The 20,142-nt window shown below is 40.2% G+C and overlaps 1 protein-coding gene across 1 annotated transcript in view; it reads left to right on the top strand.

Moving 5' to 3' along the window:
• The window catches only part of LOC126161436 (farnesol dehydrogenase-like), a 95,030-nt gene that overhangs the window by 53,274 nt on the left and 21,614 nt on the right, over positions 1–20,142 (top strand). The window contains exon 4 of the mRNA XM_049917237.1: positions 15,645–15,774. Coding sequence (XP_049773194.1) covers positions 15,645–15,774 — 130 coding nt within the window. The remainder of the gene's footprint in view (positions 1–15,644; positions 15,775–20,142) is intronic.

Below are 20,142 nucleotides of genomic sequence, written 5' to 3'. Positions count from 1 at the left end.
AACAGCAGTGGTGCAAGCACTGATCCTTGTGGTAAGCCATTCTTTAGTTTTTTGATGGAGCTGTAGTCAGTGTCCATACTTATTTGGAACACCCTATCATTGAGCATGCTGTCTATTAAGCGTGCTATAGATTTGGAAGAAATTACTCGAAGAATTTTGTACATGATGCCTTCTCTCCACACAGTGTCGTAAGCTGCTGAGAGGTGAATAAAGGCGACTGATGTTTTCAATTTTCTCTGGAATCCCGCCTCAATGTAAGTAGTGAGTTACAACACCTGGTCAGTACAGCTTCTTCCTGGCCGAAAGCCTACCTGTTCAACTGGGATTGCCCTGAACAATTCTGGGCTAATTCTGTTATATATAAGCCTCTCTAGTAATTTGTAAATTACAGACAGCAGGGCAATTGGTCTGTAGCTTTTTGGGTTGTCAGCTGGCTTCCCAGGCTTTAGAGTAGCTATTACCTTAGATCGTGTGAGTTCTTGTGGGATACTGCCAGTTTGCATTATGTTTGTGAAAAATTGAGCCAGCCATACTTTTGTATACTTGCCACAGTTTATTATGAATTCAGGGTGACCGTTGTCAAAACCTGGTGCCTTTGTTGGTTTGACATCTTTCAGTTGTGCACAGTATTCAGTACGAGATCCAGAATACTGACAAATGCAGTCAAGTGGTAACGCATTTGATATCAGTAGTACAGACAACAACGATTCAGATGGTAGAGGGTAGAACTCAGTACAAAGGCAGTCTACTCCGTCTGGTGTTAGTGTAGGAAACAGACACTATTAATGACAGCGCATGTTGTGAACATAAACCACAATTGTGACAATGCCACGTGGAAAGCAGTTATCATGAGACGAAAGAGCAGAAATTGGTGCGTACAAGGAAATGGAACTCTCTCATTGCCAAACCACCAAGAAGTTGAACTGCACATGTACAGTGATCGATAATTTCGTTAGCTTGGGGGGCACGGTATAAACAGAACGTAAAATACCGGCAAAGTGGAAATTTATCTGAGCCATCGAAACGGTTCCTTTTGCGCATAGCGAGGGCCACAAACCGTTATTTTTCTCAACTTGTTTCTGGCTTAAACTTGTTTGACTTGTTTCTGACTTGAAATTTTCGGTAACTGCCAGACGCGAACAACAAATTTTGTCAAATGAAAACATGTTCTGTTCAGGAGACTGCAGAAACCTGTTCTAACATTCAGAGATAAGCAGGATGGATTGAAGTTTCCTGAGAAACGTTTGTCAGGGACTTCAGAATAGGATAAAGTGATCTTCAGTGATGACAAGAAGTTTAATTTAGATGGGCTGGATGGATTTCAGCATTATTGGAATGAACTGAGAACAGATCAGCAGGTGAGAGTGAGCAAAAATTTTGGTGGCAGAAGTGTTATGATTTGGGCGGCGTTCTGCGCTAAAGATAAATCACTCACTGCTTGATTGAACAGAACAGTGAACTCTTACATGAACAGTTGGATTCTAGAGGCAGAATCGATTAGAATGTATGAGTTCACGGGGAATGAAAGTGTAATGTTTCCACAAGATAGTGCATCTGTGCATGTTTGTGCTACATCTAAAAGCGGTTTGAAGATAAAGATACGGATGTCTTGCCGTGGCGTGCATGTAGCCTGGATATGCATACTATAGAAAACCGTTGCGGAATACTTGAAACGCGTATTTATCGCAATTCAAAGGCAATGTGAGGCTGTATGTGAGCTGAAAAGTTCGGTACGAGAAGGGTGTGCGACAGATTCACTACAAGAACTACAAACCCTAACGAAATCGATGCCGAAAAGATTTTTAGAGGTAAATAGGAAGCGCGGAGGTTCCACAGAGTACTAACAATACAATAACACAACAAGCAAGTGAGAGTCTTTATACCAGTCTCCACCCAGGAAATGCATACACCTTATTTTGCTACTCGTTTTATGAAAGAAACTATGTAATACCGTCGTGCCTGTTTATGTCTTACTTTATCTACTACTTTCATAATAAATACGATACAGGATGCTACAGACATTGGCTATTACTTTAGTAGGAACACCCCCTATATACTGATTTCCACTACTGTATGTCCCTAACTGTTCGTGGGAACATCATGGCAAATCATTTTAGTACCTTCACTCCTAATGAGATCCAATTAACGTCTGGGAGTACTCACATCCACTAATCAAAAAAAAAATGAGGAAGGCTTGTGAAAAATAAGATTGTATTTAGCAACGGGGCTGAAGGAGTCATAAATCAGAATGTATCTGTAGCGCTGAAGAGGAAGAATGGGACATTTGAAAATGTGTCCCCTTTCTACGAGTGCATTCATAAACGCTTAAAAGACGATTAAACGGTTACGAAATAGTACCTTGTTATTTGAGACTAACTGGGTAAAGCAGCTGGAACTTCTTAGGAAGTCACAAAAATTGGGTGACTATGATAAGGTTTAGCATCTTTGACTAGTAATCTAAACGTTCTCGTTCTCAGGTCGAATCTTGCCACTGTTTATATTATGAATAAAATCACCAGCCATGGCGGCTGATGACTTCCAGCGCGAGATGTCACCCTCGTTCTGCTACCGGTTTTGCCAAAGAAGGCAGACAAGCGGACAGAGGTTCAGGGCACTCTCTTGCCCTTGGAGTGGGGAACAGTCCGTAAGAGGCGCAAGAATCAGCAGTGATCTATGGCATGAGAATATAGAAAGCAATGGAAACTATTACATTAAGGACGTGTAATGTGTACCCACATAGTACGTGGACTGTAATAGGAAAAGTGTCACGACGATGTCTCCATTGGCAAAAGATTCCGTACTATTTTCACTCAGACAGCCAATAGGGAAGTGATCGTGAGAAAACTATTGAATTACCAGCAAAACGATAACGTTGTACAAGTCGGAGCTTGGAATGTCAGAAGTTTTAATGTGGTAGCGACCCAAAAAATCTGAACGGGAACTGTAAATATAGTGACGGTCAGAGAAATGAAGTGGAAACTAGACAAGGATTTCTTGTCGGAAAAGTATGGGGTAATATTAACAGCAACAGAAAATGGTGTAAAGGGACTAGGAAACACTGTGAATAGGAAGCTAACATTGGTGCCTCTTCTGATGTCAAGCCTATTACTTCAAAATCATTCTTAACCGAATACAGGTACCTTCTCCCTGGTCTACCCCGACTCCTCCTACCCTCTACTGCTGAACCCATGAGTCTCTTGGGTAACCTTGCTTCTACCATGCGTGTAACATTACCCCACCTTCTAAGCCTGTTCACCCTGACTGTTACATCTATAGAGTGCATTCCCAGTTTTTCTTTGATTTCCCCATTGTGGACACCCTCCTGCCATTGTTCCCTTCTACTAGTACCTGCTATCATCCTAGCTACTTTCATATCCGTAACCTCAACCTTGTTGATAAGGTAACCTGAATCCACCCAGCTTTCGCTCCCATACAGCAAAGTTGGTCGAAAGATTGAACGGTGCACAGATAACTTAGTCTTGGTACTGACTTCCTTCTTGCAGAAGAGAGTAGATCGTAGCTGAGCGCTCACTGCATTAGCTTTGCTACACCTCGCTTCCTGTTCTTTCACTATGTTGCCATCCTGTGAGAATATGCATCCTAAGTACTTGAAACCGTCCACCTGTTCTAAATTTGTTCCTCCTATTTGGCACTTAATCCGTTTATATCTCTTTCCCACTGACATTACATTCGTTTTGGAGATGCTAATCTTCATACCATAGTCCTTACATTTCTGATCTAGCTCTGAAATATTACTTTGCAAACTTTCAATCGAATCTGCCATCACAACTAAGTCATCTGCATATGCGAGACTGCTTATTTTGTGTTCGCATATCTTAATCTCACCCAGACAGTCTATTGTTTTCAACATATGATCTACAAATAATGTGAACAACAGTGGAGACAGGTTGCAACCTTGGCTAACCCCTGAAACTACTCTGAACCATGAACTCAATTTAACGTCAACTCTAACTGCTGCCTATCTATGTAAAGACCTTTAATTGCTTGCAAAATTTTGCCTCCTATTCCATAATCTCGTAGAACAGACAATAACTTCCTCCTAGCAACCCGGTCATATGCCCTTTTCTAGATCTATAAAGCATAGATACAATTCCCTGTTCCACTCATAACACTCCTCCATTATTTGCCGTAAGCTAAAGATCAGGTCCTGACAACCTCTAAGAGGCCTAAGCTCACACTGATTTTCATCCAATTTGTCCTCAACTAATACTCGAACTTTCCTTTCAACAGTACGCGAGAAGATTTTACCCACAACGCTGATTAAGGAGCTAGCTCTGTAGTTGTTACAATCTTTTCTGTTTCCATGTTTAAAGATTGGTGTGATTACTGCTTTCGTCCAGTCTGATGGAACCTGTCCCGACTCCCACGCCCTTTCAATAACCCTGAGTAGCCATTTAAGACCTGACATTCCACTGATTTGATGAGTTCCGACTTAATTTCATCCACCCCAGCCCCTTTATTGCACTGCAATATATTGACCATTTTCTCCACTTCCTCAAATGTGATCCTATTTCCATCATCATTCCTATTCCATTGTACATCGAAATCTGAAACATTACTGATGGTATTTTCACCTACATTGAGCAACTCTTCAAAATATTCCCTCCACCTGCCCAAGGCATCAACAGGATTCACCATCAATTTTCCTGACCTGTCCAAAATACTTGTCATTTCCTTCTTACCTCCTTTTGGAAGACTGCTAATTACACTCCAGAATGGTTTTCCAGCAGCTTGACACAAAGTCTCCAACCTTTTTCCAAAGTCTTCCCAAGATTTCTTCTTAGATGCTGCAATTATCTGTTTGGCTTTGTTTCTTTCTTCAGCATAACTTTCTCTGTCTACCTGAGTTCTAGTATATAGCCATTTTTGATACGCCTTCTTTTTCCTTTTACAGGCTGCCTTGACTGTGTCATTGCACCAAGCTGTTTGCTTCATCTTACCTTTACACACTACTGTTCCAAGAAATTCTTTAGCCACTTCTAGTACTATGTCCCTGTACCTTGTCTATTCCTTTTCCAATGACTGTAATTGACTACATTCAACTAACTGGTACCTTTCTGAGATCAGTGTTATGTACTTGGGCCTGATTTCCTTATCCTGAAGTTTCTCCACTCTTATCCTCCTACATATGGACATGACCTCCTGCACTTTCAGCCTCACAATGCCAATTTCAGTGCAGATTAAATAGTGATCAGTGTCATCAAAGAATCCCCTGAATACAAGTGTGTCCCTCACAGCCTTCCTGAATTCCTGATCTGTTATTATATAGTCAATGACAGATCTGGTTCCCCTGATTACTAAGCCCATACTGGCACAGAGATCCAAGAGTTGTTTCCCGTTCCTGTTGGCCTCCATATCCTCTCCAAATTTACTCATAACCTTTTCAAACTCTTCTGTTCCATTTCCAATCCTGGCATTAAAATCACCCATGAGCAGAACACTGTACTTGTGCTTTACTTTAACAACTACATGACTGAGTGCGTCATAAAAACTATCCATCTTATCTAGAACTGTCCCTTCACAATGCGAATATACTGACACAATCCTAATTTTCTTGCTAGACACTGTCAAATCTATCCACATCAGTCGTTCATTTACATACCTTATTGCAACTAAGCTGGGTTCCATTTCTTTCCTGATGTAAAGCCCTACACCCCATTGTGCTATTCCTGCTTTGACTCCTGACAGGTAGACCTTGTATCCTCCCACTTCCTCTTCTTTCTCACCCCTTACCCGAATGTCACTAGCTGCTAAAACGTCCAACCCCATCTTACTTGCAGTCTCTGCCAGCTTTACCTTCTTCTCAGAGTAGCCCCCATTGATATTAATAGCTCCCCATTTCGTTACCTTTCGTTTGCCGAGTCGTATCTTAGGGGTCCCTGGTTTGTCAATTAGAGGTGGGACTCCGTCACCTCCAAAGGTTCGAGGCATTTTGCTCTGATTGTTGCCAGCATCATATTTAAAGTACCAGGGAAGCAGGTTGCTAGCTTTACTTGCCCCGGATCCCATTGAGTTTTATCCCTAACAGTTGATGGACTAACCGGTGAATTTGGTAGTCTTTGCCGTCTGAGCACAAAGGTGACCACGACTCAGAATACGTCCGAGATGCCCAGCCTTATTCCAAAGTAACTGGTATCCCGACTGTCAGGACCACTTACTTGGCCACTCATACGTTGCCCGTGGTTCATGAACTAGGACATGACAACAGGAACCCACACCCTGAACCAAGATGCCGATACAAATTCAGATCACAATTTAGTAGTGATGAAGAATAGGCTGAAGTTCGAGAGACTAATCAGGAATAGTCACTGTGCACAGAAGTAGGATGTGGAAGCACTAAGAAATGAAGACTATGCTTCACATTCTCTGAGGCTATAGACACTGTTATAATGAAGAGCTCAGTAGGTAGTTCAGTTGAAGAGTAATGACATTTTTAAAAAGAGAAATCACAGATGTTGGAAAGAAAACCATTTGTAAAAGCAACGCAACTGCGAGGAAATCATTGGTAATAGAAGAAATACTTCAGCTGATAGATGAAAGAAGGAAGTACAAAAATGTTCAGGGAAATTCAGGAATACAGATGTACAAGTCACTTAGGAATGAAATAAATAAGAAGTACAGGGAAGCTAAGGCGAAATGGACGAATGAAAAATGTGAAGAAATTGAAAAAGAAATAATTATCAGAAGGACTGACTCAGTATGTAGAAAAGTGAAAACATTATTCGATAAAATTATAAGCAAGGGCGGTAACGTTAAGAGTGCAATGGGGATTCTACGGTTAAATGCCGAGGAAGGAGCGTATAGGTGAAAACAGTACATTGAAATTCTCTTTGTGGGGGAGGACTTATCTCATGACATGATAGAAGAAGAAACAGGAGTCGACAGAGAAGGGATAGGTGATAAGTATTAGCATCAGAATTTGAAAGACGTTCGGTCAACTTAAGGTCAAATAAGGCATAAGGAATAAATAATATTCCACTGGAATTTGAGAAATCATAGGGATAATTGGCAACAAAACAACTATTCACATTGGTGTGTAGAATGTTTGAGACTGGCGATATACCATCAGAATTTCAGAAAGACATCACCCAGAAAGTTCTCATGATAGCAAGAGCCGATTAGTCGGAGAATTATCGCAGAGTCAGCTTAACAGAGTTGTTGACAAGAATAATATACGTAAGGATTTAAAAGAAAATTAAGCGTCTGTTAGATGACCATCAGTTTGGCCTGGTGAAGACACGAGACAGTAGTTCTGATACTGCAGTTGATAATGGAAGCAAGAATGAAGAAAAATCAAGACACATTCATAGGATTTGACGACCTGGAAAAGGCGTTTGACGACATAGAATTGTGCATGATGTTCGTAATTCTGAGAAAAATAGGCATAAGCTACTGTGATAGACGGGTAATATACAGTATGTACAAGAACTACCAGGGAATAATAAGTCTGGAAGACGAAGAACGAAGAGTTCATATTAAAAAGGGTGTAAGACAGGGGTGTAGCCTTTCGCCCCTACTTTTTAATCTGTATGTCATAGAAACATTTAAAGAAATAAAAATTTGGGGTTAAAGGATATCAGTGACGAGTTTCGATGATGAACTTAGTATCTTTTGTTGAATGAGTACGGCATATGGATTGAGAGTAAATCGAAGAAACGAAAGTAATGAGAAGTAGTAGAAATGAGAACAGTGACAAGGTTAACATCAGAATTGGGGATCATAGAGTGGACAGAGTTCAGGAATTCAGGTACCTGGGCAGAGGGCTGGACGAAGAAAGAGGGACAAAAAATCAGACTAGCAGTGGCGTAGGGAAGTATACTAGGATGAAAGAGACCTTCATCCGAGGAAGAAATTTCTAAGAAAATACGTATGGAGTGTAGCAGTATATGGGAGTGAAACGTGGACTGCTGGAATACTGTAACAAAAGATAAAAGTAGCATCTGAGATGTGCTGGTATAGTAGAAAGTTGAAAATTAGGTGGACTGATAAGGTAAGGAACCAAGAGGTTCTCGACAGAATCGGCGTGGACAGAAATGTGTGGAAAACACTGACAAGAAGAAGGGACCGGATGATAGGATATCTGTTAAGACATCAGGGACTAACTTCCATGGTACTAGAGGGAGCTACAGAGATTAAAAGCTATATAGGAAGACAGAGAATGGAAGATATCCAACAAACAGTTGATGACGACTCAAAAAGAAATGACGTAATTTTTTAGATGCGTAACGCCCTCATTTCAAGCAAGGCTGTGATCGCATACCATGATATTATAGACATCTCAGAACTCAATCAAGAATAGTCATTACAGAGGATAGTAGAAGTGAAACAATGGAACCAATGGAATAATAGAGAGATAAGAAAAATAGAAAGATGAGAAGACTGCCACTTTCGTTGTGACCTCAGTTCTCTGAGACTACCTGAATACACAATGGCAGGGCTCCTCCGGCTTATAGCTAGCCCTGATATATGTACCTAGCCCCATGAGGTGTTTCAGTGATCTGTCGACACAATGCTGAGTTGGGGAGGTGAAGCAGCTTGCGGAAAATGTGAAAAGGTAGCTAATGGCTGACACTGACTGATGATCTCCAGCAATATGCTTAACCGCGGTGGGAATCACCCTGTCTGAAGCTGAGATGGGCAGATTTTCGCTCAGAAACGAAAAATTCCGGAAATGAAGGATGGAGTACATCCCTTCGCTGAAGCCAAAAAAGAATATAAAGCAAAGAAACCTCCGCTCTTGCTTTTCTTTAATTATTTTATAAAGAAACCTGTGTGCAAGGTAGACACTATGACACAGATGGTGTCGAATGAACTATAAACCACTGCCAACACATGTAATTGCACCTGTACATGCCAAAGTAAACATCACCACTGTTACACATAAATGTTATGAACTGCCTCACATATTGAATGTTACACCAAAATTATAATAGAGAGCCCCATACATTGTCATTTTACAGCAAAATTGTAGCAAATTGTTCTATACATAATGATGTTACAGAAAACTGTAAGAAATTGACCCATATGTCACTATGTTACAGCAAAATTGTAACAAATTATATGCTATATAACTATGTTACAGAATAACTGTAACAAAATGGCCTCCTACACCATTGTTTTACAGCAAAATTGTAACAAAGTGCCTGACACTTCGCTATGTTCCAGCAAAATTGTAACAAATTACCTTGTACAGACCAATGTTAACAAAGTTGTAATAGATTGCTCCTTCCAATGAAGATGGTAGTATGTACTACCGGGTCAATGATTGTCATTATAACCTTGGCAATAGGACTACATTTCGCTGGATGCTTAGTGGATACAGTTCTGGTGGCAATGATGGTCAGTTGATTTAGTGACTGTCAGCCCAGATGCAATTGGGACAATTATTGTTAGCTGATATGGGGAGTCACAGCACATCAAATACTATTGGCTGCAACAGTGAAGGTCAGTTAACATAGTTACAACAGTTACCCCACTGAATGTGACTACCATTATCACAAATGCATTGTGATGTGTGCCATAAGCAGACAGTGGGTATCAGCTATTGGAGCTCAGTCAAACAAAATCTATACATCACTTGAGACCTTGGTGACTAAGCATATATACACATCATAGCACACAATCTCTCTTACAAAATCATGTCATTTCCAGATACACCTCCTACATTTAGAACACATCTCAACTTGTGTGAAAGTGTGCTGGCTAATTATATTCCCATTTGAATTAGTAGTTTTTTCTGTATCATCGTTACGAATTTGATACGAAGTCATTGTGGAGAGGGTGTTTCTCACATTCACTTATTTTTTAACTATCTGATTACGTTAGTATGTACTAGATTTTATAGGGTAGGAGCCTATAAAAACACACACACATAGCTTCTGAACTCCTTTTTTTTTTTTTTTTTTGCAAAGTATTACATGTCCAATATATATGATTCATAGTGTAAGAAGATGCACATTACTTAGCGATTTCGTTTTGTTTATGAACTATCACATATTGCAGGACACATGAATAATCTTAAGTATGATTGTAGTTCCAGACCCACATTTGGTATGGTGAGTTCACACGTATAAGCATGAATTAATGCACTGCATTTTTCATTACAATCCCTTGTGTGTTCAGATGTAGGTTGTACAGTTTGATGTGTAAGTTTCGTCCATTTGGTCCATAAAGTTCCAAAAAAACTAGACAATTATGGCTACCTGCTTAGTCTTTCGTCTGTAAATCTTTTTATGGGATAGCAAGTATACATTACATTCTTAAATACTCATTGTTGCAGATGTTTGGGCTCTGTTTCATTGAAGTTTTCACCATACGAAAAAAATTGCAAGTGCAAATTGTATATTGTTATAATTCCTCTGAGGAGGGTTGTGTATTTTTGCTAACCATTAGGACTGAATTATCATGTAATGGCTGCCATTTAGTGACGAACAATGTCACCATACCAACTGACCATCCTCGCCCCAATCAATAGTATCTAGTGTAATAGTTGCAACGATTTCAATTGACAATAACTGAACCACCTCACATAATTGAGGTTTATGGTGAATACCATTATCAACTGACCATAACTGCCCCATCCACTAGTATGCTAGTCACCATATCAGCTGACCAACATTGCCCCAAAAATGAATTAAGGTTAGTGTCAGTCACCATATCAACTGACCATTGCTGATCCCAAAATGGTATCCACCATACTATTGGAGTAATGCCTCTCACTATTATTGTGGCAATGGTGTCCATCATTTCACCAGTTTTATCCAGTATATGTCTGTGATGATTGGTGTAAATGTTAAAAATTTGTGTATGCAACGTTGATGTATGGGATATAGCATTTTGTAGGGCTATTCGTTACAACTTTCCTGCAATGTATGCAGCAATTTGTTAAAATTTATTTTGATGTTTATCTGTAACCAAATATAAAATAGGAAAATTGCTACAAATTTGCTGTAACATGGTGATGCATAGGGCAATTTGTAACACAGTGATGTACAAGGACAAATTGTCTTGTAGTTTACATTGTGCAATAGCACTAATTGTCACTATCAGCAGAAGCTGACAAACGTTTCTTAGTTAAGATATAGAATAATATCATAGCATGGGGATCACTACAATGTTTACTGAATTTGATAAACATTTTAACTAAACAAAGATGCATTTTTTACAAACAACATACACGATTTAGACATGGGAATGACATTCTTATCATTTATACAAACAGAAAATTATTCTAACTGTAAGTTCGCATTAAGCCATATGTTAGATTATTAGAAATTTAATATGTGTTTTGTAATGTTACGAAACAATTCTGTATGTATTTTGACAAGTAAGAGAGTAAAGTTTTTTTTTAGGAGCAAGAACGAATTTTCGTTCATGATTATAAATCTGTAAATACCCTTGCATATTAAGATAGGCAACCTTCATTTGTTTTGTACTTGAAATCTTAGTATATTATAATAAATTATTTTTTTGTGCAAAGATAATGCTTTTTAGATCTCGTCTTTTCCTCTCTGTATGTAGAAGCTTGCTCATTATTATTCTCTTTGGCAATGTTATGTTATGACTACAACCTATATTTTGTGTATCGTACTACGAGAATATAAAGTTTAAGTGATATAACGAATTAAACACTTTGTCAAAATGCATAATTTTTAGTACAATTTCTTGTGATAAAGTGTTGGGAAACGTGACGTCATTGTACTGAACACCAGTAGAACAAAACTCCAGATATGTCCAAGTGAAAAAGTCATCAGAAATATGAATTAACTAGTCAACAATATTGGTTATATTTTCTAGTGTAGAACATGATGCAGTCTTTTCTTTCCCCCTAAAACAGTGCTTGGTGGAGTGAAGCATTATTGAAAAACACCTACAAATGTTTATCCCCAGTAACATAGCATCACATGTACCTCAGATTAAATGTTAACAGTCTTTACGTTTTTCACAGATATTTTGGCACTCAGTTTAAACATTCTGTTGCGAGTTTATTTTCACATACATTGTAGAAGTGGTATTACTGGATGTTACACCATTTACATATTGTAGATGTGGTAATAACAGTATGAACAGTATGAAAAATAAAAGGTGTGTACATACCTGATGTGTCTTTTACATACCTTCCTTTTATATATAGAATTAATGTTGTTCACCAGATGCAATGTGTCTGTGTGCATGAGTGTGTGTGTGTGTGCATGTGTGTGTGTGTCTGTATATATCTGTGGCTATATACTTTTAATAAATCATACAGACAGTCTGGATATAGATATATTTAACTTATGGGCTCCATTATGCTTTACGCCAAGTGCCATACAAAGATCCAACAAGCTCTTTGACAAGTGCTGCTTAATTTGCCAAGTTACACTGGTTTTAACTATATCTTTATATTTTTTCATAATTAATCGATTGATTTTACGCATGATGCAGTATTCATTTTGGGTGAGTATGTTTCAACAAGGCGAAGATGGAGGTTCAACAGCTATGTTGTGATTAGCTGCTTCCTTTTAATGATCAGTAGGATACTGTGATGTCATTGGCTGTTTCGTTTGATTTGCCACAGTTGTTCCAAGATAAAAGGTGTGACTTCTTCGGTTGTAACGTCATAGAAACGGTTTATGGCTTGTGACATAATGGATACGGTAAATGACCTGTACATATGGCTGCAGGTTTGTAAAAAAAGTGCTGCAGAAATCCCATATACATCCTACTTAGATCTATTGTTGGTTTTGTGGGTGTATCACAGTTTCACCAGAGCCCTGATTTGCTGGCACTCTTCAAGGATCCTTTGAGCTACCATAGCAGTTATAAGTCATGACTCCAACTGCACATGACTGGAATGACAAGTTGGACTTTGGAAGACATATGTGATATAAACTGCAAGAATCCATCATGAATAAAACATATACAACGTCTAACAACAAGTATTGGCTTATATATTCGCTTGTTAATCGATATCTCGAAATACCGATAGGAGGAAGTAAATCTTCTGTTGTCATTAACGAGACAAATTGCGAAACAGTGGGAGAATAATACACTCCTGGAAATTGAAATAAGAACACCGTGAATTCATTGTCCCAGGAAGGGGAAACTTTATTGACACATTCCTGGGGTCAGATACATCACATGATCACACTGACAGAACCACAGGCACATAGACACAGGCAACAGAGCATGCACAATGTCGGCACTAGTACAGTGTATATCCACCTTTCGCAGCAATGCAGGCTGCTATTCTCCCATGGAGACGATCGTAGAGATGCTGGATGTAGTCCTGTGGAACGGCTTGCCGTGCCATTTCCACCTGGCGCCTCAGTTGGACCAGCGTTCGTGCTGGACGTGCAGACCGCGTGAGACGACGCTTCATCCAGTCCCAAACATGCTCAATGGGGGACAGATCCGGAGATCTTGCTGGCCAGGGTAGTTGACTTACACCTTCTAGAGCACGTTGGGTGGCACGGGATACATGCGGACGTGCATTGTCCTGTTGGAACAGCAAGTTCCCTTGCCGGTCTAGGAATGGTAGAACGATGGGTTCGATGACGGTTTGGATGTACCGTGCACTATTCAGTGTCCCCTCGACGATCACCAGTGGTGTACGGCCAGTGTAGGAGATCGCTCCCCACACCATGATGCCGGGTGTTGGCCCTGTGTGCCTCGGTCGTATGCAGTCCTGATTGTGGCGCTCACCTGCACGGCGCCAAACACGCATACGACCATCATTGGCACCAAGGCAGAAGCGACTCTCATCGCTGAAGACGACACGTCTCCATTCGTCCCTCCATTCACGCCTGTCGCGACACCACTGGAGGCGGGCTGCACGATGTTGGAGCGTGGGGGGAACACGGCCTAACGGTGTGCGGGACCGTAGCCCAGCTTTACGGAGACGGTTGCGAATGGTCCTCGCCGATACCCCAGGAGCAACAGTGTCCCTAATTTGCTGGGAAGTGGCGGTGCGGTCCCCTACGGCACTGTGTAGGATCCTACGGTCTTGGCGTGCATCCGTGCGTCGCTGCGGTCCGGTCCCAGGTCGACGGGCACGTGCACATTCCGCCGACCACTGGCGACAACATCGCTGTACTGCGGAGACCTCACGCCCCACGTGTTGAGCAATTCGGCGGTACGTCCACCCTGCCTCCCGCATGCCCACTATACGCCCTCGCTCAAAGTCCGTCAACTGCACATACGGTTCACGTCCACGCTGTCGCGGCATGCTACCAGTGTTAAAGACTGCGATGGAGCTCCGTATGCCACGGCAAACTGGCTGACACTGACGGCGGCGGTGCACAAATGCTGCGCAGCTAGCGCCATTCGACGGCCAACACCGCGGTTCCTGGTGTGTCCGCTGTGCCGTGCGTGTGATCATTGCTTGTACAGCCCTCTCGCAGTGTCCGGAGCAAGTATGGTGGGTCTGACACACCATTTTCAGGAGTGTACTTCTCTTAAGGGTACATTACTGCATACTTGGAACCATAATTTATAGACCACTGCAATATTATTTACAGCAACGGTAACACAGACAAAGTCGTACCGAGTAGGAGCATTGATTTTGCATTTAATTATGTGTTCAATAGAATGTGTTAGACATGTGAGTCCTGTGAACGATACGTTAGAGACAAATTGTACAAACACCAGAATGCAGTTCCAAGAGTCCAAGTTCATGAAAAACACAGTAATTGAGAAAAGAATGAAATAGGTTTGAAACTCATCTCTTATGCCACTCAGTCTGAACGTCGCGGATACACGAAAGGAAACTAGGGAGAAATGAAGGGAATTAAAGTGCAGACAGAAGTAATCCACGTTAACCGATGGAACGGTAATGGGAGATGAGTTAAACTGAATGGTTTAGTGTCCTCAAAAAATTATAAGGTAAAAAGAAATGAAAGTAAAACATGGGTAATTGAGGGTATTCGAATTAAGTAAAACGATACAGAGGGAGTTAGGTGATAAAACAAGATACTAAAAGTAGTGGACAAGTTTTGGTCTCTGTGCATTCAAATAGCTGATGACGGCAAGGAAAAAAAAACTCTTTTGAAACAGAGAAATATGTTGACATTAAGACATAAATTTGGGCGACAGGAAGCTTTTTATGAAAGTACTAGTTTGGAATGTAGCCTTGTGTGTACGAGAAATGTGGAAAACAAACGGATAAACGATGATGGTTAGTAGATGGTGTTAGTAATCAGGCAACACTGAGTCGAATTTTGGAGAAAAGAGGTTATTGGAATTACTTGACCGAAGGAAGGGATAGATTTATAGGAAGCAGGAATTAGTAATTTAGTATTTCAGCACAGAGTAGGGGAATCAACATTGTAGAGCAATCAAAGGACTGAATATAGTAAGCAGGTTCAAGTGGATATCCAATTTAGATTTAGCAGTTATCCTGCTATGAAACTACTTATATAATGTAGAGTAACATGGAGAACTGCATTAACCATTCTTCAAAGTGATGACTACAACAACACCTGATATAGAAAAGTGGAATATCAGGCCTATGACTCTTTATTTGAAAAATGTCTTAGTTGTCTGTACAGGTCGCTCTAGAGTAAAGTATCAGAGTGCAGCTTTTCTCCTCATAAGGCAGTCAGCTACTATGTCCGAGTCCTGCAACAATCTGTTCTATTTTCCAGCATCGCAGGACACATGCCGCCGTTCCTACCCGCAGGAGCGATGTACAGTGCCAGCAAGCATGCAGTGAAAGTCTTGCTGGAAGGGTTGAGGAAGGACCTCGTGGCCAGGGGTAGCAAGATACGAGTAGGGGTAAGTCACCTAATATAGTCACAACAATGCTGCAGATGGGTACAAACCCTGCAATTGCACTGAGTGAACCTGCATAACGCTAGGGCAGTCTAAATTGTCATTGTAATATTCGTTCCACTTGCTGTGACGAATCTGAACTGGTTGTACACACTAGTTTGTAAGACAGAGAGGTGAACTGCGGCCCCAAGGATATGGTGGGAACAGTTATTCTTTCTTTTCCTTAATTTTTTTCGTGAATAATACAGTGAATCCAGGAATGCTGCATCTAATAAAAAAATAGAAAGTAAATCAATAATGTAATTTCTTTAAGACAGATATTGCCAAAAATCTGATGAGCAACGCCACTGCAAGAGGAAGCACTCTCAATATGAATCCCAGAAATTGAGGAGGAAGGACGTGATGAAGGAAAGATCAAAAGGAAGAGACAAGCAATTCAGCCACTGCTACCATATTTTGAGAATTTAAAATGTGCTCTTCATGTTTCAAAAAGTGGCAACCAGGAAAAAGCAATATATCAGAGTTGAGAGGACGGTATTTTCAAATGTGGTAGTCTGAGATATTCTGATTGAAACACATTCTCTTGCCTTACTTCAGAAAATAATTCTTTGTCATGATGTCATATTTACGAAATATTACTATTCTGGAATTTGTCTTATTTGTAATGTAACTATTGATAGTTTTCTCATTTTTCTATGTTTTTCAACATTTTCATCTCTATAAATATTAGTAATCAACAGTGAGACAAAATTTAACTATTTTACACATTACAGCCTACAATGATTTACATTCCATTAGTAAAGTAAACTGAAATATTGTTTATTATTTACCCAAATCTTTAACAAACACATTTTGATAGATAATCTACAAACATGTGTAATAAAAACAAGCAAAAAATTAATGTGTATATTATCACGAGTGGTGCCAACCACATTACAGACTTTTCGAGTAAACGAGTAAACTCACTTCATAAATTTGGTTTCAGGTCTCTATCATAAAATGAAATAAACAATTGGCCAACTATTAGGAAAAACAAAATCTGATGACAGTTTCAGTAGGAGTCAATTAAACTGTACACAAATGTGCTCACCAAAAATCAGCAAATTATAATACTGAATTACAAAGACTCGAATAACTTTACATAACAATAGTGACGAAAGTTACAAAACAAGCAGATGATAAAATCATAACACTGCATCATTTAAAAGAATTTGTCAAGTGTAAGTAGCTTTAAGTAACAGCTTTAGTATAATGTGAATATATTTTGTATTTTGATATAACTGTCATCAAGGAGAGTGACTGAATGAAATTTAAAATGTTTGTTTTACACCACAAACAGTCGTGGGGGCCACAATCACTCAAACAACGAAATTTTTAAAAGATTACGTAACGTACTTTTGACAATGTTGACTGGAATACTCTCTTCCAAATTCTGAAGGTGGCAGGGGTAAAATACAGGGAGCGAAAGGCTATTTACAATTTGTACAGAAAACAGATGGCAGTTATAAGAGTCGAGGGGCATGAAAGGGAAGCAGTGGTTGGGAAAGGAGTGAGACAGGGTTGTAGCCTCTCCCCGATGTTATTCAATCTGTATATTGAGCAAGCAGTAAAGGAAACAAAAGAAAAATTCGGAGTAGGTATTAAAATTCATGGAGAAGAAGTAAAAACTTTGAGGTTCGCCGATGACATTGTAATTCTGTCAGAGACAGCAAAGGACTTGGAAGAGCAGTTGAACGGAATGGACAGTGTCTTGAAACGAGGATATAAGATGAACATCAACAAAAGCAAAACGAGGATAATGGAATGTAGTCAAATTAAGTCGGGTAATGCTGAGGGAATTAGATTAGGAAATGAGACACTTAAAGTAGTAAAGGAGTTTTGCTATTTAGGGAGTAAAATAACCGATGATGGTCGAAGTAGAGAGGATATAAAATGTAGACTGGCAATGGCAAGGAAAGCGTTTCTCAAGAAGAGAAATTTGTTAACATCGAATATAGATTTAGGTGTCAGGAAGTCGTTTCTGAAAGTATTTGTATGGAGTGTAGCCATGTATGGAAGTGAGACATGGACGATAACTAGTTTGGACAAGAAGAGAATAGAAGCTTTCGAAATGTGGTGCTACAGAAGAATGCTGAAGATAAGGTGGGTAGATCACGTAACTAATAAGGAGGTATTGAATAGGATTGGGGAGAAGAGAAGTTTGTGGCACAACTTGACTAGAAGAAGGGATCGGTTGGTAGGACATGTTCTGAGGCATCGAGGGATCACAAATTTAGCATTGGAGGGCAGCGTGGAGGGTAAAAATCGTAGAGGGAGACCAAGAGATCAATACACTAAGCAGATTCAGAAGGATGTAGGTTGCAGTAGGCACTGGGAGATGAAGAAGCTTGCACAGGATAGAGTAGCATGGAGAGCTGCATCAAACCAGTCTCAGGACTGAAGACCACAACAACACGTAACTAGTTTCGTCACACTGAGTTATCGGCGATTTTCAAATGTAATCACAAACCTGGAAAACTGACTTAATAATTGCAACCACACTACTTTGAAATATTACGAAGAATACACTAAAATCTTAAACTGAAACAAAGCCTTCTGTGAAATATGATGAAGAATACATTAAAACCAGTAAACGTATGCAAAGTCAGCAGAAACGGGTCACGAGACGTCACGACAACTTTTGGTCGATAAGTCATTTCACACTTTAATGCGGTGTAGATGAAAACTGCATCTGGACGAAAGGTATTATATGAGTAGCCCCGATGCAAAAATAGGTTTCAGTGCGCAAAACCCGCTATAAACCTTTGAAATTGGCTGTAGAAGATGTTGTTTGGTTTGCAAAAGCCGCTAACTGCACGTTGTCTTCTGGTGCAAAGTCTGATAAATGTCCAAAATTTGTAAAACCTGCGAAGTTCAATAGGCGTCGCAGTTGCTGTACCAGATCCTGATGCAAGGAACGCGAACTGACACCAGAGTTACCAATCTAGACATTCAAAGCTACCTTTCAGTTTGTTACGATTCGAAGGGACATTTTTCTCCTTCAGAGTTAGGTTGCTACGTTGTAACGAACGTGTACGCAACAATGAAGCTCTCGCTGCCGATTACTTGTTGAAATATGCACTAGTGAGCACAGTTCAGCTGGTCAGTAGTGTTGTCGCGTAACAAGACAGCCACGCCACTCGGAAGTAGCCGAAATGCACGCGTTTACACACGCCTGCTGGCGTGAGGTCTGAAACAGGATACGTAATGAATGCTATAAAGAAAAGTACGTAGCTTCTGTAATACTTAACTTTAATCCATCATTTGTATACAGCGTTCTTGATGATACAAGTGAGACTCTCTAGATATGGTTAATGGCGCCTTGCTAGGTCGTAGCCATGGACTTAGCTGAAGGCTATTCTAACTATCTCTCGGCAAATGAGAGAAAGGCTTCGTCAGTGTAGTCGCTAGCAAAGTCGTCGTACAACTGGGGCGAGTCCTAGTACGTCTCTCAAGACCTGCCGTGTGGTGGCGCTCGGTCTGCAATTACTGACAGTGGCGACACGCGGGTCCGACATGTACTAATGGACCGCGGCCGATTTAAAGCTACCACCTAGCAAGTGTGGTGTCTGGCGGTGACACCACAAGTAGGATGTTTGTTGATGTATTTGCGTGAGTCTTTTGAAGAAAACAAGTTATTTTGTGGGCAGCTTACATGCAGCAGATGGTACAAACAATTGATGGTAATTGAAACAGTAGGAATTCCACAAGAGGGCGAACCTGTCGTAGCAGTTGCAAATGACCAGAAGGAGGGCGAAAGCCCCTCATGGAAAAGCAAGAGGCAGCCTGATCAGTGAGAGAGAAATGTTACCAGAAGAAAAATGTAAGAACATGAAAAGTACTACTAAAGCAATATTATTCAAAGAGTACTGTGTTTACACTAATTGTTATGACATACGTGGAAGGATTAGAGAAAGGTATTGATAAATGACATTTGCAGATTCAGAAAGCCAAAAAAATGGTGTTCACGAAAAGCATAAACAAGATGATTTCTCTAGTTCGTGGAGAGCCCTTCTACAACTTTGAGGCTGGAGACATGAAGAGTATCCTGAAAAGGAAACGGCCAACACCAATCACAGCTGGAATAAAACTTTCAGAAACCACACTCGGAAACATCAAAAAGCTTTTATAGCTCCACTTTGGTGAAGACTAGGCGACCAACAGCAAACTCAAATTCTAATCGAGGTTTTACACGAGCAGGCAGGGACACCGCTGCACCTGAAGATGCGGCAAGCGATTTTGAATTAATTGGTAGTGTTGAGGACGATGTCACTTAAAAGCAATTTTCAGCTGATTTCATTTTGTAGAACTTTTTGTTGCTATTTTAACTAA

Source organism: Schistocerca cancellata, chromosome 2 (assembly GCF_023864275.1).
Source record: "Schistocerca cancellata isolate TAMUIC-IGC-003103 chromosome 2, iqSchCanc2.1, whole genome shotgun sequence".
NCBI lineage: Eukaryota > Metazoa > Arthropoda > Insecta > Orthoptera > Acrididae > Schistocerca > Schistocerca cancellata.
Note: the sequence above shows the minus strand (reverse complement) of the source record. Positions and strands in the feature narration are given on the sequence as shown.